The 27,260-nt window shown below is 55.5% G+C and overlaps 1 protein-coding gene across 3 annotated transcripts; it reads right to left on the bottom strand.

The window, feature by feature from the left end:
* Nucleotides 1-782: 782 nt before the first annotated feature.
* RASSF1 (Ras association domain family member 1) lies at nt 783-23,191 on the bottom strand. Of its 3 annotated transcripts, XM_040408563.1 has the most exons (6): nt 22,211-23,191; nt 14,950-15,068; nt 7,789-7,893; nt 5,344-5,638; nt 3,839-3,954; nt 783-1,307 (listed from the first exon to the last, which is right to left on the bottom strand). In XM_040408563.1, the coding sequence occupies exons 1-6, from the start codon at nt 22,539-22,541 to the stop codon at nt 1,161-1,163; spliced, it is 1,113 nt and encodes a 370-aa protein (XP_040264497.1). In that variant the 5' UTR covers nt 22,542-23,191; the 3' UTR covers nt 783-1,160. The 3 variants fall into 3 exon arrangements, with proteins under 3 accessions (XP_040264497.1, XP_040264498.1, XP_040264499.1); XM_040408564.1 differs by lacking the exons at nt 14,950-15,068; nt 22,211-23,191 and adding an exon at nt 11,332-11,651; XM_040408565.1 differs by lacking the exons at nt 14,950-15,068; nt 22,211-23,191 and adding an exon at nt 8,532-8,637.
* Nucleotides 23,192-27,260: the final 4,069 nt, after the last annotated feature.

Below are 27,260 nucleotides of genomic sequence, written 5' to 3' on the forward strand. Positions count from 1 at the left end.
CCCAATTCTGCTGCTGGCAGGCACTATCCGGAGCTGCATTCACAATTCTGCTGCTGGCAGGCACTATCCGGAGCTGCATTCACAATTCTGCTGCTGGCAGGCACTATTCGGAGCTGCAGTCTCAATTCTGCTGCAGGCAGGCACTATCCGGAGCTGCATTCCCAATTCTGCTGCAGGCAGGCACTATCCGGAGCTGCATTCACAATTCTGCTGCTGGCAGGCACTATCCGGAGCTGCATTCCCAATTCTGCTGCTGGCAGGCACTATCCGGAGCTGGATTCCCAATTCTGCTGCAGGCAGGCACTATCCGGAGCTGCATTCACAATTCTGCTGCAGGCAGGCACTATCCGGAGCTGCATTCACAATTCTGCTGCTGGCAGGCACTATCCGGAGCTGCATTCACAATTCTGCTGCTGGCAGGCACTATCCGGAGCTGCATTCACAATTCTGCTGCTGGCAGGCACTATCCGGAGCTGCATTCACAATTCTGCTGCTGGCAGGCACTATCCGGAGCTGCATTCCCAATTCTGCTGCTGGCAGGCACTATCCGGAGCTGCATTCACAATTCTGCTGCTGGCAGGCACTATCCGGAGCTGCATTCACAATTCTGCTGCTGGCAGGCACTATCCGGAGCTGCATTCCCAATTCTGCTGCTGGCAGGCACTATCCGGAGCTGCATTAGCTGCAGTATGTGGCGTGAACTCTGCAGCTCCCAGAATGCACAGCAGCAGAATGAGACGGGGGAGGTTTTGCAGCCTCATAGCTAAAAGGAAACAATCGGCGACTTGAACACAGATTGTAGCACAAAACTTTATTAGTGCAAAGTGACACATACATATAAACATCTAGACTCAGAGGGGAGCCAGACAGCAGGCCCCTCGCCCCGAGGCATCTCATGGGCTCAGCCTCGCCCCGCGCCCCAATGTCCATAGCGCTGCGCCCGACACAGGCTCACGTCACCTTAGTGTCATCGTCCCCAGGACAGATGCAGCGACTCGTGTCCCATACAGACACTCTCTCTTCCGCTCACTCACATGTATTCTGTGGGGGGTCTCTGCCGCCCCCGGCCGTAGCTCTCCCACACTCCAGTCACACCACGTCCTCTGGATCAGTCGTGCAGTCTTCATGCGCTCCTTTCCTGTAGCGGCACGCACTGCGCCTCAGCCGGGGGTACGTGACGCCAGAGCCTCCTGCATCTGCTGCCGGCACCGGGCGTAGCGTTGCAGGATCTGCCGCATGTGCTCTTCTTCTTCCCGCTGGAGAATGCGCAGGAAGTTCTGCAGCTCAGGCATACTGAACGCGTCCCACTGTGAGGAAGAGATGGAGGTCAATGCAAGAAGAAGGAAGGAGCGAAAGTGAGGACCCCGAGCGAGAGGAGAAGAGAGGAGATGAGAGGAGATGAGATGAGAAGAGAGGAGATGAGAGGAGAAGAGAGGAGAAGAGAGGAGATGAGAGGAGAAGAGAGGAGAAGAGAGGAGAGGAGATGAGAGGAGATGAGAGGAGAGGAGATGAGAGGAGATGAGAGGAGATGAGAGGAGAAGAGAAGAGATGAGAGGAGATGAGAGGAGATGAGAGGAGATGAGAGGAGAGGAGAGGAGATGAGAGGAGATGAGAGGAGATGAGAGGAGAAGAGAAGAGATGAGAGGAGATGAGAGGAGATGAGAGGAGATGAGAGGAGAGGAGAGGAGATGAGAGGAGATGAGAGGAGATGAGATGAGATGAGAGGAGAGGAGATGAGAGGAGATGAGAGGAGATGAGAGGAGATGAGAGGAGAAGAGAGGAGATGAGAGGAGAAGAGAGGAGATGAGATGAGAGGAGAGGAGATGAGAGGAGATGAGAGGAGATGAGAGGAGATGAGAGGAGATGAGAGGAGAGGAGAGGAGATGAGAGGAGATGAGAGGAGAGGAGATGAGAGGAGAGGAGAGGAGATGAGAGGAGAGGAGATGAGAGGAGATGAGAGGAGAGGAGATGAGAGGAGAGGAGATGAGAGGAGATGAGAGGAGAGGAGAGGAGAGGAGATGAGATGAGAGGAGAGGAGATGAGAGGAGATGAGAGGAGATGAGATGAGAGGAGAGGAGATGAGAGGAGATGAGAGGAGATGAGAGGAGATGAGAGGAGATGAGAGGAGAGGAGAGGAGATGAGAGGAGAGGAGATGAGAGGAGATGAGAGGAGAGGAGAGGAGAGGAGATGAGATGAGAGGAGAGGAGATGAGAGGAGATGAGAGGAGATGAGATGAGAGGAGAGGAGATGAGAGGAGATGAGAGGAGATGAGAGGAGATGAGAGGAGATGAGAGGAGATGAGAGGAGATGAGATGAGAGGAGAGGAGATGAGAGGAGAGGAGATGAGATGAGAGGAGAGGAGATGAGATGAGATGAGAGGAGAGGAGAGGAGAGGAGATGAGAGGAGAGGAGAGGAGAGGAGATGAGATGAGAGGAGAGGAGATGAGATGAGATGAGAGGAGAGGAGATGAGATGAGAGGAGAGGAGAGGAGATGAGATGAGAGGAGAGGAGAGGAGATGAGAGGAGATGAGAGGAGAGGAGATGAGAGGAGAGGAGATGAGAGGAGAGGAGATGAGAGGAGAGGAGATGAGAGGAGATGAGAGGAGAGGAGATGAGAGGAGAGGAGATGAGAGGAGATGAGAGGAGAGGAGATGAGAGGAGAGGAGATGAGAGGAGATGAGAGGAGAGGAGAGGAGAGGAGAGGAGAGGAGATGAGATGAGAGGAGAGGAGAGGAGATGAGAGGAGATGAGAGGAGATGAGATGAGAGGAGAGGAGATGAGAGGAGATGAGAGGAGATGAGAGGAGATGAGAGGAGAGGAGAGGAGATGAGAGGAGATGAGAGGAGATGAGATGAGAGGAGAGGAGATGAGAGGAGATGAGAGGAGATGAGAGGAGATGAGAGGAGATGAGAGGAGATGAGAGGAGATGAGAGGAGATGAGAGGAGATGAGATGAGAGGAGAGGAGATGAGATGAGAGGAGAGGAGATGAGATGAGATGAGAGGAGAGGAGATGAGATGAGATGAGAGGAGAGGAGATGAGATGAGAGGAGAGGAGAGGAGAGGAGAGGAGATGAGATGAGAGGAGAGGAGATGAGATGAGAGGAGAGGAGAGGAGAGGAGATGAGATGAGATGAGATGAGAGGAGAGGAGAGGAGAGGAGAGGAGAGGAGATGAGATGAGAGGAGAGGAGATGAGATGAGATGAGAGGAGAGGAGATGAGATGAGAGGAGAGGAGATGAGAGGAGAGGAGAGGAGATGAGAGGAGATGAGAGGAGATGAGAGGAGAGGAGAGGAGATGAGAGGAGAGGAGATGAGAGGAGAGGAGATGAGATGAGAGGAGAGGAGATGAGATGAGAGGAGAGGAGAGGAGAGGAGATGAGAGGAGAGGAGATGAGAGGAGATGAGAGGAGATGAGAGGAGATGAGAGGAGATGAGAGGAGAGGAGAGGAGATGAGAGGAGATGAGATGAGATGAGAGGAGAGGAGATGAGAGGAGAGGAGAGGAGATGAGAGGAGATGAGAGGAGATGAGAGGAGATGAGATGAGAGGAGATGAGAGGTGAAGAGAGGAGATGAGAGGAGATGAGAGGAGATGAGATGAGAGGAGAGGAGAGGAGAGGAGATGAGAGGAGATGAGAGGAGAAGAGAGGAGATGAGAGGAGAGGAGAGGAGATGAGAGGTGAAGAGAGGAGATGAGAGGAGATGAGAGGAGAAGAGAGGAGATGAGAGGAGAGGAGATGAGAGGAGATGAGAGGAGAGGAGAGGAGAGGAGATGAGAGGAGAGGAGATGAGAGGAGATGAGAGGAGATGAGAGGAGAGGAGATGCACAGAACTTACATTAACTTCCCCCGTCTCATTCTCCTTCAGGATGAAGCTCAGAGACTTCTCACACGGTCCGGAGATCAGACGCAGCTTCAATGGCTCCTCATCGTCCGAGAGCTTCCTCATGCAAACTGCAAGACATACATGGCCGGAGGTTATATCAGCGCTGGAGCGTTATAAGAGGAGCGGCTGATATCAGTCACATGTGATGTAATGTCTGGAGGTTATATCAGCGCTGGAGCATTATAAGAGGAGCGTCTGATATCAGTCACCTATGATGTAATGTCTCTGGAGGTTATATCAGGACTGGAGCGATATAAGAGGAGCGGCTGATATCGGTCACATATGATGTAATGTCTCTGGAGGTTATATCAGTACTGGAGCGTTATAAGAGGAGCGGCTGATATCAGTCACATGTGATGTAATGTCTCTGGAGGTTATATCAGGACTGGAGCGTTATAAGAGGAGCGGCTGATATCAGTCACATATGATGTAATGTCTCTGGAGGTTATATTAGCGCTGGAGCGTTATAAGAGGAGCGGCTGATATCAGTCACCTATGATGTAATAATGTCTCTGGAGGTTATATCAGTGCTGGAGCGTTATAAGAGGAGCGGCTGATATCAGTCACATATGATGTAATGTCTCTGGAGGTTATATCAGCGCTGGAGCGTTATAAGGGGAGCGGCTGATATCAGTCACATATGATGTAATGTCTCTGGAGGTTATATCAGTACTGGAGCGTTATAAGAGGAGCGGCTGATATCAGTCACATATGATGTAATGTCTCTGGAGGTTATATCAGCGCTGGAGCGTTATAAGAGGAGCGGCTGATATCAGTCACATATGATGTAATGTCTCTGGAGGTTATATCAGCGCTGGAGCGTTATAAGAGGAGCGGCTGATATCAGTCACATATGATGTAATGTCTCTGGAGGTTATATCAGTACTGGAGCGTTATAAGAGGAGCGGCTGATATCAGTCACATATGATGTAATGTCTCTGGAGGTTATATCAGTACTGGAGCGTTATAAGAGGAGCGGCTGATATCAGTCACATATGATGTAATGTCTCTGGAGGTTATATCAGCACTGGAGCGTTATAAGGGGAGCGGCTGATATCAGTCACATATGATGTAATGTCTCTGGAGGTTATATCAGCGCTGGAGCATTATAAGAGGAGCGGCTGATATCAGTCACATATGATGTAATGTCTCTGGAGGTTATATCAGCGCTGGAGCGTTATAAGGGGAGCGGCTGATATCAGTCACATATGATGTAATGTCTCTGGAGGTTATATCAGAGCTGGAGCGTTATAAGAGGAGCGGCTGATATCAGTCACATCTAGAAAGTTCTCAGCACTGGAGATATGTGACCTCATGGCTGGTTGGATTGTCCTAAGGCCCCAGCGGAGGAGGACAGAGGACTCTGGCGGTGTCTTCCTCCCCCATGAGGACACACACAGGCTTGTTGTTGCTGTCGGTGGCGGTCAGGTTTATGGGGTCACTCCGCCGGTTCTCACCTTGTCCGTCCTTCTCCGTCCTCTGGAATAAGGCGAATTTCCTGGGGTTATCTAGAACTGTGAATTTTCGCAGTAGAGCCTGGATGACCTCGCTGGCCGGGGTGCAGGAGCCGAGGTGCAGGTGTTTGGAGGCCTCTTTGGGGAGGTAGAAGGAGGTTCTGCGCTTCACTTGCTGGGATCGTGCGGCTCCTCTCCGCTCGTGATTACAGGACGGCTTCTTCGCTGCCGGCACCGAGACCGGGCGGACGAGCTTCAGGTGGACCTTAATGAAGCCGGTGTAGGAGCCATCTTTATTCTGGAGGGTGAAAAACGGTTCAGGTGTCAGTGTACGGCCCTCTCCAGTCAGTGTGTGGCCCCTCCAGTCAGTGTGTGGCCCTCTCCAGTCAGTGTACGGCCCTCTCCAGTCAGTGTACGGCCCTCTCCAGTCAGTGTACGGCCCTCTCCAGTCAGTGTACGGCCCTCTCCAGTCAGTGTGTGGCCCCTCCAGTCAGTGTGTGGCCCCTCCAGTCAGTGTGTGGCCCCTCCAGTCAGTGTGTGGCCCCCTCCAGTCAGTGTGTGGCCCTCTCCAGTCAGTGTACGGCCCTCTCCAGTCAGTGTACGGCCCTCTCCAGTCAGTGTACGGCCCTCTCCAGTCAGTGTGTGGCCCCTCCAGTCAGTGTGTGGCCCCTCCAGTCAGTGTGTGGCCCCTCCAGTCAGTGTGTGGCCCCCTCCAGTCAGTGTGTGGCCCCTCCAGTCAGTGTGTGGCCCCCTCCAGTCAGTGTACGGCCCTCTCCAGTCAGTGTACGGCCCTCTCCAGTCAGTGTGTGGCCCCTCCAGTCAGTGTGTGGCCCCTCCAGTCAGTGTGTGGCCCCTCCAGTCAGTGTGTGGCCCCTCCAGTCAGTGTGTGGCCCCTCCAGTCATTGTGTGGCCCCCTCCAGTCATTGTGTGGCCCCCTCCAGTCATTGTGTGGCCCCCTCCAGTCATTGTGTGGCCCCCTCCAGTCATTGTGTGGCCCCTCTAGTCATTGTGTGGCCCCCTCCAGTCATTGTGTGGCCCCCTCCAGTCAGTGTGTGGCCCCCTCCAGTCATTGTGTGGCCCCCTCCAGTCATTGTGTGGCCCCTCCAGTCATTGTGTGGCCCCCTCCAGTCAGTGTGTGGCCCCCTCCAGTCAGTGTGTGGCCCCTCTAGTCATTGTGTGGCCCCTCCAGTCAGTGCGTGGCCCCCTCCAGTCAGTGTGTGGCCCCTCCAGTCAGTGTGTGGCCCCCTCCAGTCAGTGTGTGGCCCCCTCCAGTCAGTGTGTGGCCCCTCCAGTCATTGTGTGGCCCCTCCAGTCAGTGCGTGGCCCCCTCCAGTCAGTGTGTGGCCCCTCCAGTCAGTGTGTGGCCCCCTCCAGTCAGTGTGTGGCCCCCTCCAGTCAGTATGTGGCCCCTCCAGTCAGTGTGTGGCTCTCTCCAGTCAGTGTGTGGCCCCTCCAGTCAGTGTGTGGCCCCTCCAGTCAGTGTATGGCCCCTGTAGTCATTGTGTGGCTCTCTCCAGTCAGTGTGTGGTCCCCTCCAGTCAGTGTATGGCCCCTCCAGTCAGTGTGTGGTCCCCTCCAGTCATTGTGTGGCCCCCTCCAGTCATTGTGTGGCCCCCTCCAGTCATTGTGTGGCCCCTCCAGTCAGTGCGTGGCCCCCTCCAGTCAGTGTGTGGCCCCTCCAGTCAGTGTGTGGCCCCCTCCAGTCAGTGTGTGGCCCCCTCCAGTCAGTATGTGGCCCCTCCAGTCAGTGTGTGGCTCTCTCCAGTCAGTGTGTGGCCCCTCCAGTCAGTGTGTGGCCCCTCCAGTCAGTGTGTGGCTCTCTCCAGTCAGTGTGTGGTCCCCTCCAGTCATTGTGTGGCCCCCTCCAGTCATTGTGTGGCCCCCTCCAGTCATTGTGTGGCCCCCTCCAGTCATTGTGTGGCCCCCTCCAGTCATTGTGTGGCCCCTCTAGTCATTGTGTGGCCCCCTCCAGTCATTGTGTGGCCCCCTCCAGTCAGTGTGTGGCCCCCTCCAGTCATTGTGTGGCCCCCTCCAGTCATTGTGTGGCCCCTCCAGTCATTGTGTGGCCCCCTCCAGTCATTGTGTGGCCCCCTCCAGTCATTGTGTGGCCCCCTCCAGTCATTGTGTGGCCCCCTCCAGTCATTGTGTGGCCCCTCTAGTCATTGTGTGGCCCCCTCCAGTCATTGTGTGGCCCCCTCCAGTCAGTGTGTGGCCCCCTCCAGTCATTGTGTGGCCCCCTCCAGTCACTGTGTGGCCCCTCCAGTCATTGTGTGGCCCCTCCAGTCATTGTGTGGCCCCCTCCAGTCATTGTGCGGCCCCCTCCAGTCATTGTGCGGCCCCCTCCAGTCATTGTGTGGCCCCTCCAGTCACTGTGTGGCCCCTCCAGTCATTGTGTGGCCCCTCCAGTCATTGTGTGGCCCCCTCCAGTTCCCCCGCGGTTGGACGCACCAGGCTCATGAAGAGATTGCTCTTGATCTGGGCGTTGTAGTCCTTGATCATCCGCTCGCTCTCCTTCGCGCTCAGCGCCGGCGTTTGCTTCTCCGGTTTCTCATCCTGAAAAGACAGCAGAGATTACGGGACGTGAGATCCGGATTGTTCCGCTGTCAGGTTCCCGTCCATTATAACGCACCGCCTGCGCGTTCACCTGTAGCTGCAGCTTTTAATCGCTAATCCCCTGATCTGTGACTGGTTTTGCTGGTTTTCTGTTACAGTCTCACAAGAAGAACTGTCATAGGCACGAAAGTAAAAACGCCTTGTACTGTTATGTGGGGATTCTCCGCATCCGGTGCCATAAATCTGACCATGTCCTTTCCAATATGGCGCTCAGGTAAGCTGTGGCCTCAGATGCTGGTGGCGGCCATCTTTACCATTAGAGACGTGGGAATGCTGCGCTCCACACGTGGTCCAGTGGCTACATTTATAAAGGGGTGCCCTTTCTATTTGTGATCGCGCCCCATGTGTAACTGACTGGGCGGTGAGGGCGCTGCCAGCGGGTGCCATATACTGCGCTGTCTACGAGGATCTGCACCACAGGAGAGACCGCGGCAGCCATATTAGGGGCCATATTGTCTGCACGATCTGGTCAGAGCTGCGCTCCTGTGGAGGTCGTCTCCTTAACCCGCCATCCTTCAGTAAAGTAAACTACACCGAGCCGGGCCCCGACTGCACAGCGGAGGGCCCGGAGTGCTGACATGTGCACGTGCTATCTCCTCTCTGCCCCACGTCCTGCACTTCTCTCCCCAGGCTCTGCGCTCCTCCTCCTCTCCCTTCCTCTTCTTGCTCACAGTTGCATCATTCTCTGCCGGAGATGGGGGGGGGGGCTCAGTGCCGAGAGTCCGCTGGAAACCCCTTCCCTGTGACTCTGCGCAAGTCCTGAGAACCAGAAACTCCGGAAACCAGAGAGGAAGGAAACCTCAGGACATACCGCCCCGTATACAGAGGGGTACAGAGCGCACACCCTGCCCCGTATACAGAGGGGTACAGAGCGCACACCCTGCCCCGTATACAGAGGGGTACAGGGCGCACACCCTGCCCCGTATACAGAGGGGTACAGGGCGCACACCCTGCCCCGTATACAGAGGGGTACAGGGCGCACACCCTGCCCCGTATACAGAGGGGTACAGAGCGCACACCCTGCCCCGTATACAGAGGGGTACAGAGCGCACACCCTGCCCCGTATACAGAGGGGTACAGAGCGCACACCCTGCCCCGTATACAGAGGGGTACAGAGCGCACACCCTGCCCCGTATACAGAGGGGTACAGAGCGCACACCCTGCCCCGTATACAGAGGGGTACAGAGCGCACACCCTGCCCCGTATACAGAGGGGTACAGGGCGCACACCCTGCCCCGTATACAGAGGGGTACAGGGCGCACACCCTGCCCCGTATACAGAGGGGTACAGGGCGCACACCCTGCCCCGTATACAGAGGGGTACAGGGCGCACACCCTGCCCCGTATACAGAGGGGTACAGGGCGCACACCCTGCCCCGTATACAGAGGGGTACAGAGCGCACACCCTGCCCCGTATACAGAGGGGTACAGAGCGCACACCCTGCCCCGTATACAGAGGGGTACAGAGCGCACACCCTGCCCCGTATACAGAGGGGTACAGAGCGCACACCCTGCCCCGTATACAGAGGGGTACAGAGGGCACACCCTGCCCCGTATACAGAGGGGTACAGAGCGCACACCCTGCCCCGTATACAGAGGGGTACAGAGGGCACACCCTGCCCCGTATACAGAGGGGTACAGAGCGCACACCCTGCCCCGTATACAGAGGGGTACAGAGCGCACACCCTGCCCCGTATACAGAGGGGTACAGAGCGCACACCCTGCCCCGTATACAGAGGGGTACAGAGCGCACACCCTGCCCCGTATACAGAGGGGTACAGAGCGCACACCCTGCCCCGTATACAGAGGGGTACAGAGCGCACACCCTGCCCCGTATACAGAGGGGTACAGAGCGCACACCCTGCCCCGTATACAGAGGGGTACAGAGCGCACACCCTGCCCCGTATACAGAGGGGTACAGAGGGCACACCCTGCCCCGTATACAGAGGGGTACAGCGCGCACACCCTGCCCCGTATACAGAGGGGTACAGAGCGCACACCCTGCCCCGTATACAGAGGGGTACAGAGCGCACACCCTGCCCCGTATACAGAGGGGTACAGAGCGCACACCCTGCCCCGTATACAGAGGGGTACAGAGCGCACACCCTGCCCCGTATACAGAGGGGTACAGAGCGCACACCCTGCCCCGTATACAGAGGGGTACAGAGCGCACACCCTGCCCCGTATACAGAGGGGTACAGAGCGCACACCCTGCCCCGTATACAGAGGGGTACAGAGCGCACACCCTGCCCCGTATACAGAGGGGTACAGAGCGCACACCCTGCCCCGTATACAGAGGGGTACAGAGGGCACACCCTGCCCCGTATACAGAGGGGTACAGAGCGCACACCCTGCCCCGTATACAGAGGGGTACAGAGCGCACACCCTGCCCCGTATACAGAGGGGTACAGAGCGCACACCCTGCCCCGTATACAGAGGGGTACAGAGCGCACACCCTGCCCCGTATACAGAGGGGTACAGAGCGCACACCCTGCCCCGTATACAGAGGGGTACAGAGCGCACACCCTGCCCCGTATACAGAGGGGTACAGAGCGCACACCCTGCCCCGTATACAGAGGGGTACAGAGCGCACACCCTGCCCCGTATACAGAGGGGTACAGAGCGCACACCCTGCCCCGTATACAGAGGGGTACAGAGGGCACACCCTGCCCCGTATACAGAGGGGTACAGAGCGCACACCCTGCCCCGTATACAGAGGGGTACAGAGCGCACACCCTGCCCCGTATACAGAGGGGTACAGAGCGCACACCCTGCCCCGTATACAGAGGGGTACAGAGCGCACACCCTGCCCCGTATACAGAGGGGTACAGAGCGCACACCCTGCCCCGTATACAGAGGGGTACAGAGCGCACACCCTGCCCCGTATACAGAGGGGTACAGAGCGCACACCCTGCCCCGTATACAGAGGGGTACAGAGCGCACACCCTGCCCCGTATACAGAGGGGTACAGAGTGCACACCCTGCCCCGTATACAGAGGGGTACAGAGCGCACACCCTGCCCCGTATACAGAGGGGTACAGAGTGCACACCCTGCCCCGTATACAGAGGGGTACAGAGCGCACTCCTGCAAGAGATTCAGCCGAATAATCTCATCAGTCACAGATGAATGAGGTCAGTGGCTATAATAGATGGGGTCACGCCTGCTGGAAACCCCCAGGTACCCGCTATACCCCTCCTGCCCTCTCTTACACCCACCCTGTACCCTCCGATACCCCTCCTGCCCCCTCACATATCATTAGTCCTGGTCTGTACTGCGCTTTGGAATAGGCTGGTGTTATATGAAGCTATTACTCGCTGCAGGGCGTGGGCTGAATGGCCGGGACTGCAGCCCCCTCCCCACCTCGGTGCCATGTCTGACCTGAGTCTTGGCTGGGGATCTCCGGGGCAGTATGGAGGTTTTCGCCGTGTAGAAGAGCTCCAGCTCCGGGTCCGACTCCTCCTGGCTGCAGTAACCGCTGCTGGTCGTGCTGTTCCAGGTGCGCTCAAAGCTTGCGCTGTCTTTATCGCTTTTACCCATCGTGGAAAAGGCGCTGGTGACGATCAGGGGTGACGATCACTGGTAACGATCAGAGGTAACGATCACTGGTGACGATCAGAGGTAACGATCACTGGTGACGATCACTGGTGGCGATCAGAGGTAACAATCAGAGGTGACGATCAGAAGTAACGATCAGAGGTAACGATCACTGGTAACGATCAGAGGTGACGATCACTGGTGACGATCAGAGGTGACGATCAGAGGTGACGATCAGAGGTGACAATCTCCGGTACTGGGGGCAGATTGCTGTAATGGCGGTGGAGACGTCTTCTCTGCAGCTCTGAAGTTGAATGTATACAGAGTCTGAAAACTCTGCTGTGATTGGGAGGGGTTTGGGCAGTGAGGGGGGGGGGGCGATGACTTCATCCCCCTCCCCCACATCCGGTCACAGGGATTTCTTCATCATGTTCAGCTCATCTGTAACCATGTGCTCCCCGGATTACAGGCGCTGCTGATCTCCACTCCCTACATTTTGTGCATTTTTTAAACAAGCGCTTGTAAAACGAACGCTCTGTGGTGGATTAAAGGGGCGGCGCGGCGTCCTGCACCCCAGGCGCGGTATACGATGAGACTTTGTGCTCCATTCCCTCATGTCCAGATCTCTTCGTACAAAAATGCATCCAGACCTAAAACTCCTGACAGCTGAGGGTCTGTTACAGTTGTATCCAGTACGCCCGATCATTGAGTCATGTTAGGCCTCATGCACACGACCGTATGTTTTTTTTTGCGGATCCACTGTAACAATGCCTAAACAGACAAGAATAGGACATGTTCTATTTTTTTTGCAGGGCTACGGAACGGACAGACGGATGCGGACAGCACACATTTTTTGCGGACCCGTTGAAATGAATGGGTCCACATCCTAATTGCAAAAAAAACGGAATGGACACGGAAACAAACAACATTCGTGTGCGTATATGCTTTAAAATGTATGGGCTCCGTGGAGCCAAAGTTCGTCTCGCCCGAAGTCGCGCAATAGTTCGGTGGATTCCGACTGAATTCATATCCGCGTATTGAAAAACTATTTGAAGCAGGGATCGGAGGTAGCGGCGAGCACCAAAGCCGAACTTCGGATTCCTATTTTTAAATGTTTTTAAATGCGCAGATATGACTACAAACTAACCGAAGTCTCGCGCCACTTCTGTCGAGGCGACCTTGGCTCCACGGAGCCCATACATTTTCATGCTGTACGGAAACCGCAGTAAAATCGCAGTGTTGATCCGAAGGTGGATTCGCTGACAATCCTCAATGTTCTGGACTCCAGACTGATACATTGTAACAGAAGCGACCAGACCCTATACAATGTATCCACCTGCCAGGACCGCAGAGATTCGGGCCATGTTCACACCTGCGGATTGGCGCGGTTTTCACATCCGGCTAATTATCCATTTATCGCATGACCATTCAATAGACAATGCGGTTCTGATCCGTTCATACGATGCCGCTGTGTGGCCCGCACCACTGCCTGGTACTCCGCCACTTCGGAAACCGCACCGCGGCCGCTCTGTGCCCGTACTCTAAAAGATTTAGGACACGCCCCCTCCTGTCAAACCACGCCCACTCCCTCAAGGTTTGAAAATGACACATTTGCTGAAACTTTTTGCCGTTATCAGGCAGTGGCTCTGTCTGTGTCAGTCTTCACTGTTGTCCTCGCATTCTATTCATAGGTCAGTCAGGGCTGGGGGGAGAACACAAGGGGAATCCTGTGATGGTGCACATGACATCTGATGCCCCCATTAACCCCTTCCTGCCCCGCCGCTCAGATCTGATCATCCTAATCTTTGTGTTGACTCCGGTCACATGACCACATATCCTGGGGGGTGGGGGGGGGGGGGGGGCTGCCAGATGTCAGAACATCCTGCTTTTAATAGTTCCTGGTTGTCGCCCCCCGCGCTGCGCTGTAACCCGATCCGCAGCCATTAATCGGACACATGGCGCCCTGTACAGCCCGTACATGATAACCGCTGCTGTAAACGAGCCGCCGAAAGCGCCATTTGTCGCTAACTACACAAATGGAGTCAAAGCAAAGTCTCACAAAAAAATTCCGTAATCAAAGGGGGAGGAAACGGCGGGAAATTAGAATTTTCCACGGGGTCATGTGACCGCACAGAGAACGCTCACCACGCCAATGGACACTTTGACTGACGGGGGAGGGGCGCCGGCCGCTTATCTCCCACTATAGACTTGACATAGCGGCAGAAAGAGTCTGGAAATATTAAAGAAGTCCCCCAGGAAAACGGATACAGTGAGGGCGGGGCTCTCTGGATCCATGTGTCATGCTCCGCCCCCGCGGGACCTGCACACAGCCGTTTTTTCACATTTACAGTAAAATGTCTGGGCGCGTCCTGACTCATCAGACTCACGGAGAAGGATCGGGCCGGCTAAGGGCAGGGACTGGCAACCTGTGGGGCTCCAGCCGCTGTGAAACCACAACTCCCAGCATGCACACTTACTCGAGGGGAGGATTCTGGGAGTTGTAGTCCAGAACAGCTGGAGTGCCGGAGGTTGCTGATCCCCTGGGACATTGTGGGTTAACTGCTGCATCTTAAAGGGACATACCTGGCTGCACAGGGTGGGCAGGTCAGGCACCCAGCCCATCATAGGATCTGCAGGGGCCCCACCAGTCCTGGAAATGTAGGGGCCACAGCACTCCTTAGGGCTTGTTCACACGACTGTTGGTGTTCCGTGCCCGTGCTGTGAACCGCAAATTGTGGCCCGCAACGCACGGGCACCTTCTGTGGGGCGGGCACATGGGGATCGCAGACCCATTCACTTGAAAGGATCCGCGATCCGTCTGTTCCGCAAAAAGATAGAGCAAGTTCTATCTTTTTGCGGTGCGGAGGCACAGAACAGAACCACTCCGTACTGCTTCTGTGGGGTTCCGTTCCGCATCTCCAGATTTACGGACCCATTGAAATGAATGGGTCCACATCTGTGATGCGGAATGACAACGGAACGGAGCCCGTGTATTGCGGATCCGCAAATGCGGTCCGCAATACAGGAACGGGACACCAACGGTCGTGTGAACGAGCCCTTAGTCTAAAAAATAGTCACCGGTCCCCTATGTAACCGGGCGTGCAACAAGATTTAGTCGCACATCCGGTTTTCCAGCATGTTTGGCAGTTGGGCGGGACAGGGGCGAGCAAGGGCGCGTCGGGGGCCAGGACTCCAGCCCCGGCAAATTACTAACATTTTTGCCTGGAAATAGGCATAAATGTTGGCAAAAAAACGACACCATCCAGGGGCCCGGACTGCCAGGGGCCCGCCTCTTCATAAATTAGATGACTGTTAGGGCAGCGCAAGGAAGGAGAAAGCGGTCTCAGTAAAGGGCCCCTATGTTTTTCCTGCTCCACTTATAGGGCTGTAGTTCCCAGCACAGCCAGGTGGTCAGGGGGCGCCAGAGTGCCCTGGGTAACATGGCGGGCAGGGTGATCTTACCACATTAGTGTCTTTCTCCCAGGTGGCGTCTTGTGATATGTCGCTGTCTGCGTCTTCTCCTGTGCTGCAGTCTAACCGGATGAGAGCGCGGCACCGGTAGTGACACGTGAAGCTGCAGTCTACGAGACACAAGAGTTATACCGGTCACATCCCAGCCCCCAATACTGTCCCAGAAGAGCCACTTTATTCCAGTAACCACCAGGGGCCCTGCAGGTCATTTATAGTCCAGGAGGGGGCGTCATTGCTGCAATATTCCATAGGGTTAGTAAAGAAGAAAGGTTGTCAGGTTGTCAGGGTTCTGCTGATAGAGGAGTGTACAGCTGGGTAGCTGACCCAAATGAATGGCAGCTCTGGAGGAGCTGAACCACAAGACGCCGCCTTTCATTGTGTAGTGAAGGCTGTACGCACACAGCAGTGTCTGGTGAGGGGTGTACGCACACAGCAGTGTCTGGTGAAGGCTATATGCACACAGCAGTGTCTGGTGAAGGCTGTACGCACACAGCAGTGTCTGGTGAAGGCTGTACGCACACAGCAGTGTCTGGTGAAGGCTGTACGCACACAGCAGTGTCTGGTGAAGGCTGTACGCACACAGCAGTGTCTGGTGAAGGCTGTACGCACACAGCAGTGTCTGGTGAAGGCTGTACGCACACAGCAGTGTCTGGTGAAGGCTGTACGCACACAGCAGTGTCTGGTGAAGGCTATACGCACACAGCAGTGTCTGGTGAAGGCTGTACGCACACAGCAGTGTCTGGTGAGGGGTGTACGCACACAGCAGTGTCTGGTGAGGGCTGTACGCACACAGCAGTGTCTGGTGAAGGCTGTACGCACACAGCAGTGTCTGGTGAAGGCTGTACGCACACAGCAGTGTCTGGTGAAGGCTGTACGCACACAGCAGTGTCTGGTGAAGGCTGTACGCACACAGCAGTGTATGGTGAAGGCTGTACGCACACAGCAGTGTCTGGTGAAGGCTGTACGCACACAGCAGTGTATGGTGAAGGCTGTACGCACACAGCAGTGTCTGGTGAAGGCTGTACGCACACAGCAGTGTCTGGTGAAGGCTGTACGCACACAGCAGTGTTTGGTGAAGGCTGTACGCACACAGCAGTGTCTGGTGAGGGGTGTACGCACACAGCAGTGTCTGGTGAAGGCTGTACGCACACAGCAGTGTCTGGTGAAGGCTGTACGCACACAGCAGTGTCTGGTGAAGGCTGTACGCACACAGCAGTGTCTGGTGAGGGGTGTACGCACACAGCAGTGTCTGGTGAAGGCTGTACGCACACAGCAGTGTCTGGTGAAGGCTGTACGCACACAGCAGTGTCTGGTGAAGGCTGTACGCACACAGCAGTGTCTGGTGAAGGCTGTACGCACACAGCAGTGTCTGGTGAAGGCTGTACGCACACAGCAGTGTCTGGTGAAGGGTGTACGCACACAGCAGTGTCTGGTGAGGGGTGTACGCACACAGCAGTGTCTGGTGAAGGCTGTACGCACACAGCAGTGTCTGGTGAAGGGTGTACGCACACAGCAGTGTCTGGTGAGGGGTGTACGCACACAGCAGTGTCTGGTGAAGGCTGTACGCACACAGCAGTGTATGGTGAAGGGTGTACGCACACAGTAGTGTCTGGTGAAGGCTGTACGCTCACAGTAGTGTTTGGTGAAGGCTGTACGCACACAGCAGTGTCTGGTGAAGGCTGTACGCACACAGCAGTGTCTGGTGAAGGGTGTACGCACACAGCAGTGTCTGGTGAAGGGTGTACGCACACAGCAGTGTCTGGTGAAGGGTGTACGCACACAGCAGTGTCTGGTGAAGGGTGTACGCACACAGCAGTGTCTGGTGAAGGCTGTACGCACACAGCAGTGTCTGGTGAGGGGTGTACGCACACAGCAGTGTCTGGTGAAGGCTGTACGCACACAGCAGTGTCTGGTGAAGGCTGTACGCACACAGCAGTGTCTGGTGAAGGCTGTACGCACACAGCAGTGTCTGGTGAGGGGTGTACGCACACAGCAGTGTCTGGTGAAGGCTGTACGCACACAGCAGTGTCTGGTGAAGGCTGTACGCACACAGCAGTGTCTGGTGAAGGCTGTACGCACACAGCAGTGTCTGGTGAAGGCTGTACGCACACAGCAGTGTCTGGTGAAGGCTGTACGCACACAGCAGTGTCTGGTGAAGGGTGTACGCACACAGCAGTGTCTGGTGAGGGGTGTACGCACACAGCAGTGTCTGGTGAAGGCTGTACGCACACAGCAGTGTCTGGTGAAGGGTGTACGCACACAGCAGTGTCTGGTGAGGGGTGTACGCACACAGCAGTGTCTGGTGAAGGCTGTACGCACACAGCAGTGTATGGTGAAGGGTGTACGCACACAGTAGTGTCTGGTGAAGGCTGTACGCTCACAGTAGTGTTTGGTGAAGGCTGTACGCACACAGCAGTGTCTGGTGAAGGCTGTACGCACACAGCAGTGTCTGGTGAAGGGTGTACGCACACAGCAGTGTCTGGTGAAGGGTGTACGCACACAGCAGTGTCTGGTGAAGGGTGTACGCACACAGCAGTGTCTGGTGAAGGGTGTACGCACACAGCAGTGTCTGGTGAAGGCTGTACGCACACAGCAGTGTCTGGTGAAGGCTGTACGCACACAGCAGTGTCTGGTGAAGGCTGTACGCACACAGCAGTGTCTGGTGAGGGGTGTACGCACACAGCAGTGTCTGGTGAGGGGTGTACGCACACAGCAGTGTCTGGTGAAGGCTGTACGCACACAGCAGTGTCTGGTGAAGGCTGTACGCACACAGCAGTGTCTGGTGAAGGGTGTACGCACACAGCAGTGTCTGGTGAAGGCTGTACGCACACAGCAGTGTCTGGTGAAGGCTGTACGCACACAGCAGTGTCTGGTGAAGGCTATACGCACACAGCAGTGTCTGGTGAAGGCTATACGCACACAGCAGTGTCTGGTGAAGGCTGTACGCACACAGCAGTGTCTGGTGAAGGCTATACGCACACAGCAGTGTATGGTGAAGGCTGTACGCACACAGCAGTGTCTGGTGAAGGCTATACGCACACAGCAGTGTCTGGTGAAGGCTGTACGCACACAGCAGTGTCTGGTGAGGGGTGTACGCACACAGCAGTGTCTGGTGAAGGGTGTACGCACACAGCAGTGTCTGGTGAAGGCTGTACGCACACAGCAGTGTCTGGTGAAGGCTGTACGCACACAGCAGTGTCTGGTGAGGGGTGTACGCACACAGCAGTGTCTGGTGAAGGCTGTACGCACACAGCAGTGTCTGGTGAAGGCTATACGCACACAGCAGTGTCTGGTGAAGGCTATACGCACACAGCAGTGTCTGGTGAAGGCTGTACGCACACAGCAGTGTCTGGTGAGGGGTGTACGCACACAGCAGTGTCTGGTGAGGGGTGTACGCACACAGCAGTGTCTGGTGAAGGCTGTACGCACACAGCAGTGTCTGGTGAGGGGTGTACGCACACAGCAGTGTCTGGTGAGGGGTGTACGCACACAGCAGTGTCTGGTGAAGGCTGTACGCACACAGCAGTGTCTGGTGAGGGGTGTACGCACACAGCAGTGTCTGGTGAGGGGTGTACGCACACAGCAGTGTCTGGTGAAGGCTGTACGCACACAGCAGTGTCTGGTGAAGGGTGTACGCACACAGCAGTGTCTGGTGAAGGCTGTACGCACACAGCAGTGTCTGGTGAAGGCTGTACGCACACAGCAGTGTCTGGTGAAGGCTGTACGCACACAGCAGTGTCTGGTGAAGGCTGTACGCACACAGCAGTGTCTGGTGAAGGCTGTACGCACACAGCAGTGTCTGGTGAAGGCTGTACGCACACAGCAGTGTCTGGTGAGGGGTGCATGCACACAGCAGTGTCTGGTGAAGGCTGTACGCACACAGCAGTGTCTGGTGAAGGCTGTACGCACACAGCAGTGTCTGGTGAAGGCTGTACGCACACAGCAGTGTCTGGTGAGGGCTGTACGCACACAGCAGTGTCTGGTGAAGGCTGTACGCACACAGCAGTGTCTGGTGAAGGCTGTACGCACACAGCAGTGTCTGGTGAAGGCTGTACGCACACAGCAGTGTCTGGTGAAGGCTGTACGCACACAGCAGTGTCTGGTGAAGGCTATACGCACACAGCAGTGTCTGGTGAAGGCTGTACGCACACAGCAGTGTCTGGTGAAGGCTATACGCACACAGCAGTGTCTGGTGAAGGCTGTACGCACACAGCAGTGTCTGGTGAAGGCTGTACGCACACAGCAGTGTCTGGTGAAGGCTGTACGCACACAGCAGTGTCTGGTGAAGGCTGTACGCACACAGCAGTGTCTGGTGAAGGCTGTACGCACACAGCAGTGTCTGGTGAAGGCTGTACGCACACAGCAGTGTCTGGTGAAGGCTGTACGCACACAGCAGTGTCTGGTGAAGGCTGTACGCACACAGCAGTGTCTGGTGAAGGCTATACGCACACAGCAGTGTCTGGTGAAGGCTGTACGCACACAGCAGTGTCTGGTGAAGGCTGTACGCACACAGCAGTGTCTGGTGAAGGCTGTACGCACACAGCAGTGTCTGGTGAAGGCTGTACGCACACAGCAGTACATATACAGCATGATATATAAATATACACAATGATGTGTAGTTATAGCGACACCGTCATGCACTGTACATATATCATGGGAATATTTGGCCACTTTCTGGGTAAATAATCCTTTTATTTCAGTGCACGTCACATGTGAATCCCCCCCCTGTAGAGTGTAAGCTCCCGCGGGCAGGGCCCTCTCTCCTTCTGTACCAGTCTGTAACTCGTCTTTTTCATGCTTAGTGCACGTCTGTATTATGTATGTGCGCCGCTTATCATATGTACATTGCCAGGGAATGAATGGCGCTTTAATATACTGGGGGGGGGGGGGGGGGTGTAAGCTTTCTTTTGTTCTTTTAGTGAAATTTTTAAGTTTCATTTTTTGCTGTTGCAGCTCATTTATGGATTGTCGAGCACTGGTTTTATATTTGGCGCAGGAGCTGTGGCGGCTCCTCTGGGGTGACCGGGCCCCTGTGCAATGTAACCCTCTAGAGAAATGTCCCCTGTGACTACATTTCCATCATGTGTGCAGTGTCCTCCAGGTGGCGCTCTCGGCCTCAGCATCCTGACTTCTCCTTATATTTTGCATTGAACCCCATGCACCGCTAGGGCCGCTTTCAGCTGAAGGTTTGTTACAATTGTATCCAGTCTAGACAACACACCAGCAGCAGCTGCACAAATCTCTCTGACAATTTGTAACAATGTATCAGTGTAAGCTGACAGAGCCTTCCATAGACTGGATGCATTGTAACAGACACTCAGCTGAGAACAGGACTAGCTCTGTACAGGTTTACTGCCCTCAGTGTAAACAGGAATGTTCTCATTCACTAACAGCTAGCAGAGATCCTGGAACTGGTGAGCGAATCATAACCAGAGACGTCTGTCATCATCATCAGAACAATGGTGTCTGCCTCCAGAACCAGAGCCTTGTGCTGACCTAATCCTTCTCACAGCTGAAGGTGCGTTACAGTGTATCCAGTGCAGACAATCCCCCTGTGAGGAAAACACAGCACAAACCTCCCTCCTGTTCTGATGGTTTGTTACAATGTATCAGTCTGGAGTCCAAGCTGCTATCACAGAGCATTGTCTAGACTGGATACATTGTAACAAACCCTCAGCTCTGCTACCGTAGTAGGTCTGTATGGGTTTTCAGTGTCTGGATGCAAACAATCATCTGTCCATTCACTGACCGCAAGTAGAGATCTTGGAGTTAGTTCGCAATTGTCAACCATAAGTAACAGCAAATGTGTGACTGCAGCTTTAGATGTGACTGGAGTGCAAAGCAAAAAGTAACAGCAAATGCGTGACTGCAGCTTTAGATGTGACTGTAGTGCAAAGCATAAAGTAACAGCAAATGTGTGGCTGCAGCTTTAGATGTGACTGGAGTACAAGGCATAAAGTAACAGCAAATGTGTGGCTGCAGCTTTAGATGTGACTGGAGTACAAGGCATAAAGTAACAGCAAATGTGTGGCTGCAGCTTTAGATGTGACTGGAGTGCAAGGCATAAAGTAACAGCGAATGTGTGGCTGCAGCTTTAGATGTGACTGGAGTACAAGGCATAAAGTAACAGCAAATGTGTAGCTGCAGCTTTAGATGTGATTGGAGTGAAAAGCATAAAGTAACAGCAAATGTGTGACTGCAGCTTTAGATGTGACTGGAGTGCAAAGCATAAAGTAACAGCAAATGTGTGGCTGCAACTTTAGATGTGACTAGAGTGCAGGGCATAAAGTAACAGCAAATGTGTGGCTGCAGCTTTAGATGTGACTAGAGTGCAGGGCATAAAGTAACATCAAATGTGTGACTGCAGCTTTAGATGTGACTAGAGTGCAAAGCAAAAAGGTAACAGCACATGTACAACTGCAGCTTTGGATGTGACTGGAGTGCAAGTCTTAAAGTAACAGCAAATGTGTGACTGCAGCTTTAGATATGACTGGAGTGCAAAGCATACAGTAACAGCAGGAGTGCAACTGCAGCTTTGCATTTGAGAGGAGGATAAAACATAAAGTAACAGCAGGAGTGGGACTGCAGCTTTAGATGTGACTAGAGTAAGAGGCATAGTGTAACAGCAGGAGTGGGACTGCAGCTTTGGATGTGACTGGAGAATAAAGCATGAAGAATTGTGAATGCAGCTCTGGAGAGAGCAGAACCTCCTTTGACATAACATCTTCTGACATCAGCCGCACGCTCGGCCCCACAGCGTGTATGGAAGAGGATGCATGTGCATTGTGCGATACTCGCTGTTTCCGCGGTAACGGTGTCTCTCCATGCCTGATGTCAGGGTATACTTGCACAACCCCTTTAATTTAAATTGTGCCACATTTTTCCAGATGGCGCCCGCGATGTGCCCGCAGCAGTGACATCTGCACTTGTATTCCGTACGGCGCTGCAGAACGCGATCCCTATTGGCGCACATCTCGTGTTCGGCGGCGACACTTTCCCGTTGCATTATTTTGCCTCTCCGAGGCGGTCACATGACTTCACCTGACAATATTCCTGCCGTCTGACAACCTCCCGGGACTTTTTCGCCATGTGACGCGGATGAGATCGCCGCCCCGACACGCGGTTCTTATCACGTCGCGGTACTGTGTGGCCGAATACACTTTCAATGTGAATTGGCGCGGTGTTTTTCCAGGTGATTTTGGTTTAGTGGCCGGTACCATTAACCCCCTCCCCCCCGGGCGTTTGTACTCACAGGCACAGCGCAGGCTCTTCCGGTAGATGCCCCAGATGAAGTCCCCGCAGAGGTCGCACCAGGTGTACTGCGTGTGGGACGTCGGCTGGAAGTAATGGCCCTTCCCTACTTTTCCTGGCGGCAGAGCATCGTCCTGTCCTGGTGCGACCCTTCTCCGCAGGCTCCGCTGTAGAATGAGGGGCGCTCGGCCCGGGGGGATCCGCACCGCGTTCGTCCGCTCCAGGCGGTGTCCTCCTCTAGGGTTCTTGGTCAGATCCAGACCATCCAGCTCATCACGTGGACTCAAGGTCTTCAGTTCAATCATCTCATAAGACGTCTCCTGTGAGGACATCCCAGAGAGCTTGGGGTGCAGCCTGAAGTCCGCAGGGGTCAGCCGTGACCGTGACCTCTGACTGGCGCACCACTTTCTGCTGGGTCTCGTCAGCTGAGGTCTCGCCCTTCTTCATGCTCTCTCCTCGGCCGTCTCTCACTTTCGGCTTCCTTCCCCCCTCCCCTCTCTTACATTCTTCCGTCTCTCCTTCTTTGCTTTCTTGAAGTTTGAATCTCTCATCATTGATGGGAGGAAACGGTATCTGCGTCGCCGGGGTCCTGCGTGTCGTGGGGTCTCGGCGTCAGGAGTCTCCCCTTGAAGTTCAGTTTCCTGGTCGTGAAGGGGTTAAGGAGGCAATGCCAACAGCTGCTGCGGGGTCCGGGGGGGACGAAGCACGGACTTGGCGATCCTGCAAAGTCAGGACAAAGAAAACCAAAAGTTGGTCAGAAGACGTCGCCCAGCGCTAAAGTGACCATGGAAAACGCTCTGGAAAAGAGGAGAACGTCGGCAGCGGGCAGACGGGGGGAGAGGGGAGACCCCGGCCGCGCTCAGCCCTCACACATATCGTAGACAGTCACAAAAGAAAAGAACAGATTTAGGAAGATCTTGAATGTGGGGGCGGCCACTAAAATGGCGAGAACGAAGAGAAAAATGCTCCCCGACCTGATGATCGAGCAGCAGAAGAGCCCGAGGCGACCGCGACACCGCACTCAGCACGAGGACCGTCACCTAGTAATGGTGGAGTCAGGAGGGGGCGACACAAGACGAGGGCCGGGGCACCGCACTCAGCACGAGGACCGTCACCTAGTAATGGTGGAGTCAGGAGGGGGCGACACAAGACGGGGCCGGGGCACCGCACTCAGCACGAGGACCGTCACCTAGTAATGGTGGAGCCAGGAGGGGGCGACACAAGACGGGGCCAGGGAACAATACAAGATGACAGCCGGGGCACCGCACTAAGCACGAGGACTGTCACCTAGTAATGGTGGAGTCAGGAGGGGGCGACACAAGACGAGGGCCGGGGCACCGCACTCAGCACGAGGACTGTCACCTAGTAATGGTGGAGTCAGGAGGGGGCGACACAAGACGGGGCCGGGGCACCGCACTCAGCACGAGGACCGTCACCTAGTAATGGTGGAGTCAGGAGGGGGCGACACAAGACGGGGCCGGGGCACCGCACTCAGCACGAGGACTGTCACCTAGTAATGGTGGAGTCAGGAGGGGGCGACACAAGACGGGGCCGGGGCACCGCACTCAGCACGAGGACCGTCACCTAGTAATGGTGGAGTCAGGAGGGGGCGACACAAGACGGGGGCCGGGGCACCGCACTCAGCACGAGGACCGTCACCTAGTAATGGTGGAGTCAGGAGGGGGCGACACAAGACGGGGGCCGGGGCACCGCACTCAGCACGAGGACCGTCACCTAGTAATGGTGGAGTCAGGAGGGGGCGACACAAGACGGGGGCCGGGGCACCGCACTCAGCACGAGGACCGTCACCTAGTAATGGTGGAGTCAGGAGGGGGCGACACAAGACGAGGGCCGGGGCACCGCACTCAGCACGAGGACCGTCACCTAGTAATGGTGGAGTCAGGAGGGGGCGACACAAGACGGGGGCCGGGGCACCGCACTCAGCACGAGGACCGTCACCTAGTAATGGTGGAGTCAGGAGGGGGCGACACAAGACGGGGCCGGGGCACCGCACTCAGCACGAGGACCGTCACCTAGTAATGGTGGAGTCAGGAGGGGGCGACACAAGACCGGGGCACCGCACTCAGCACGAGGACCGTCACCTAGTAATGGTGGAGTCAGGAGGGGGCGACACAAGACGAGGGCCGGGGCACCGCACTCAGCACGAGGACCGTCACCTAGTAATGGTGGAGTCAGGAGGGGGCGACACAAGACGGGGGCCGGGGCACCGCACTCAGCACGAGGACTGTCACCTAGTAATGGTGGAGTCAGGAGGGGGCGACACAAGACGGGGGCCGGGGCACCGCACTCAGCACGAGGACCGTCACCTAGTAATGGTAGAGTCAGGAGGGGGCGACACAAGACGGGGGCCAGGGAACAATACAAGATGACAGCCGGGGCACCGCACTAAGCACGAGGACTGTCACCTAGTAATGGTGGAGTCAGGAGGGGGCGACACAAGACGGGGGCCGGGGCACCGCACTCAGCACGAGGACCGTCACCTAGTAATGGAGGAGTCAGGAGGGGGCGACACAAGATGGGGGCCGGGGCACCGCACTCAGCACGAGGACCGTCACCTAGTAATGGAGGAGTCAGGAGGGGGCGACACAAGATGGGGGCCGGGGCACCGCAGTCAGCACGAGGACTGTCACCTAGTAATGATGGAGTTAGGATGTCACGGCGGACGTGCACTCAGACTTACAGATAAACCACCAACCAAGCTCTGGGCGAGAGACAGGGGAAGGGTCACCTTCTAGCTAATTCCTGACCTCTTTCCCTGCACTGCTCAGCCCACATGCAGACCTTGGTGGTAGGTATGATGTGTCCCCATGCCTGGGCTGAAACTCCCTAAATTCCCTGAGATGGTGAAGAGGGGAAATAAGAGCAGCCTGCTCGCACAGAACCTGGATGGGAGAGATGACACAAAACAACCAAACTGGAAACCACACTTATCTTTCAGAGCTGGAACAGACAACCTTCCTTCCTAGCTTCCAAGACCACAGTGATTCCTATAATCCGCTCAGAGCACTGGGATGGTGTGCTATTTAAACTAATGACCCCACCCAGTGCACCTGATGAGAGGCGGATCCAGCACGGCTCCAAAACAAACACTAAACTCGTGCTGCTATCCTGGCCGACCTCCGCACATAGTCAGGGCGGGGCATGACACAGGAGGGGGCGACACAAGACGGGGGCGACACAAGACGGGGGCCGGGGAGCGGTACAAGATGGTGGACGGGGTACAGGGAACAATACAAGATGACGGCCGGGGCACCGCACTCAGCACGAGGACTGTCACCTAGTAATTGTGGAGCCAGGAGAGGGCGAGGGTTAGGGTAGTTATGGGACCCCTGGTTCTGGTTAGGGTTAGTTATGGGACCTCTGGTTCTGGTTAGGGTTAGTTATGGGCCCCCTGGTTCTGGTTAGGGTTAGTTATGGGACCTCTGGTTCTGGTTAGGGTTAGTTATGGGCCCCCTGGTTCTAGTTATGGTAGTTATGGGACCTTTGGTTCTGGTTCGGGTTAGTTATGGGCCCCCTGGTTCTGGTTAGTTATGGGCCCCCTGATTCTGGTTAGTTATGGGACCCCTGGTTCTGGTTAGGGTTAGTTATGGGCCCCCTGGTTCTGATTAGTTATGGGCCCCCTGGTTCTGGTTCGGGTTAGTTATGGGCCCCCTGGTTCTGGTTAGTTATGGGCCCCCTGATTCTGGTTAGTTATGGGACCCCTGGTTCTGGTTAGTTATGGGCCCCCTGGTTCTGATTAGTTATGGGCCCCCTGGTTCTGGTTCGGGTTAGTTATGGGCCCCCTGGTTCTGGTTAGTTATGGGCCCCCTGATTCTGGTTAGTTATGGGCCCCCTGGTTCTGGTTAGTTATGGGCCCCCTGATTCTGGTTAGTTATGGGACCCCTGGTTCTGGTTAGGGTTAGTTATGGGCACTATGGTTCTGGTTAGGGTTAGTTATGGGCCCCCTGGTTCTGGGGTAGTTATGGGCCCCCTGGTTCTGGTTTGGGGTAGTTATGTGACCAGAGAGGTATGGATGGGTTTGCAGTTAGCAGCACCCCGCAGTCCTGATGTGAACACTTCCCAGGGGCACCATCCCCCCCCCCCCCCCCCATGAATATCAGGAAGCCCCCTCCCGTTCCGTCCGTTTCCTTCTCTTTGATCGGCACTTCCTGTCTGCCGAGCACAGCGGACACTTATCATTACTGGGGCCACTCTGTTCATCGCCCCATAACCTAATGTTGGGCGTCTCTGTGACAACCGCCTGATGTTTCTTCTTTATTAGGTCCCATTCACATGACCATATTTTTGGTCCGCACGTGATCTGCAGTTTTTTGCGGATAGGATGCGGACTCATTCATTTTAATGGAGCTGCAAACCATGCAGACGGCGCACCGCGGGCTGTCCGCATCCGTATGTCCGTTCCGCAATCCCACAAAAATGACAGAACGTGTCCTATTCTTGTCCATTTTGCAGACAGGAGTAGGCATTGTTACAATGGGTCAGCAAAAAAACGGATGAAACACAGATGTCACATGGACGTCATACGTATTTTTTGCAGAACCGCATTTGCGTACTGAAAAATACATACCGCTGTGTGACTGCACCCTAAACGGCGGGAAATCTGGGTGCTCACCCACATGGCAGCTCAGCACGCACCCAGCTTCCCAGACACCTGCCTATTCAGGAAGGGGGGCAGAGGCAGATATGGGGTCGGGGGGACGCTGGGTGACATCTCTGCCTGAGGCATGGTCACCGGAGTAGTCGCAGATAAGACAGAGCTGATCATGGGATCTGGGTGCGTGATCGCTGTAGCTGTCAGCGCCATGCTGCCCTGTGCCCGCCACATCCTATCATCTCGCGCCTGACGCTGCGCCAGCAGGAAGCCACAATGAGGTGTTCACCGGCAGCTCCACGCAGCGATTATAGCTGACGAAACGACACCTCAGAACTACTACACCCTGTCTACAGCCTTCACAGCATGCTGGGAGTAGTAGTTACACAAGCGCTGGACAGTAACAGATCGGAAAACACACAACCCGACCGGACAGAGC

This window comes from Bufo bufo, chromosome 9 (assembly GCF_905171765.1).
Source record: "Bufo bufo chromosome 9, aBufBuf1.1, whole genome shotgun sequence".
Lineage (NCBI taxonomy): Eukaryota > Metazoa > Chordata > Amphibia > Anura > Bufonidae > Bufo > Bufo bufo.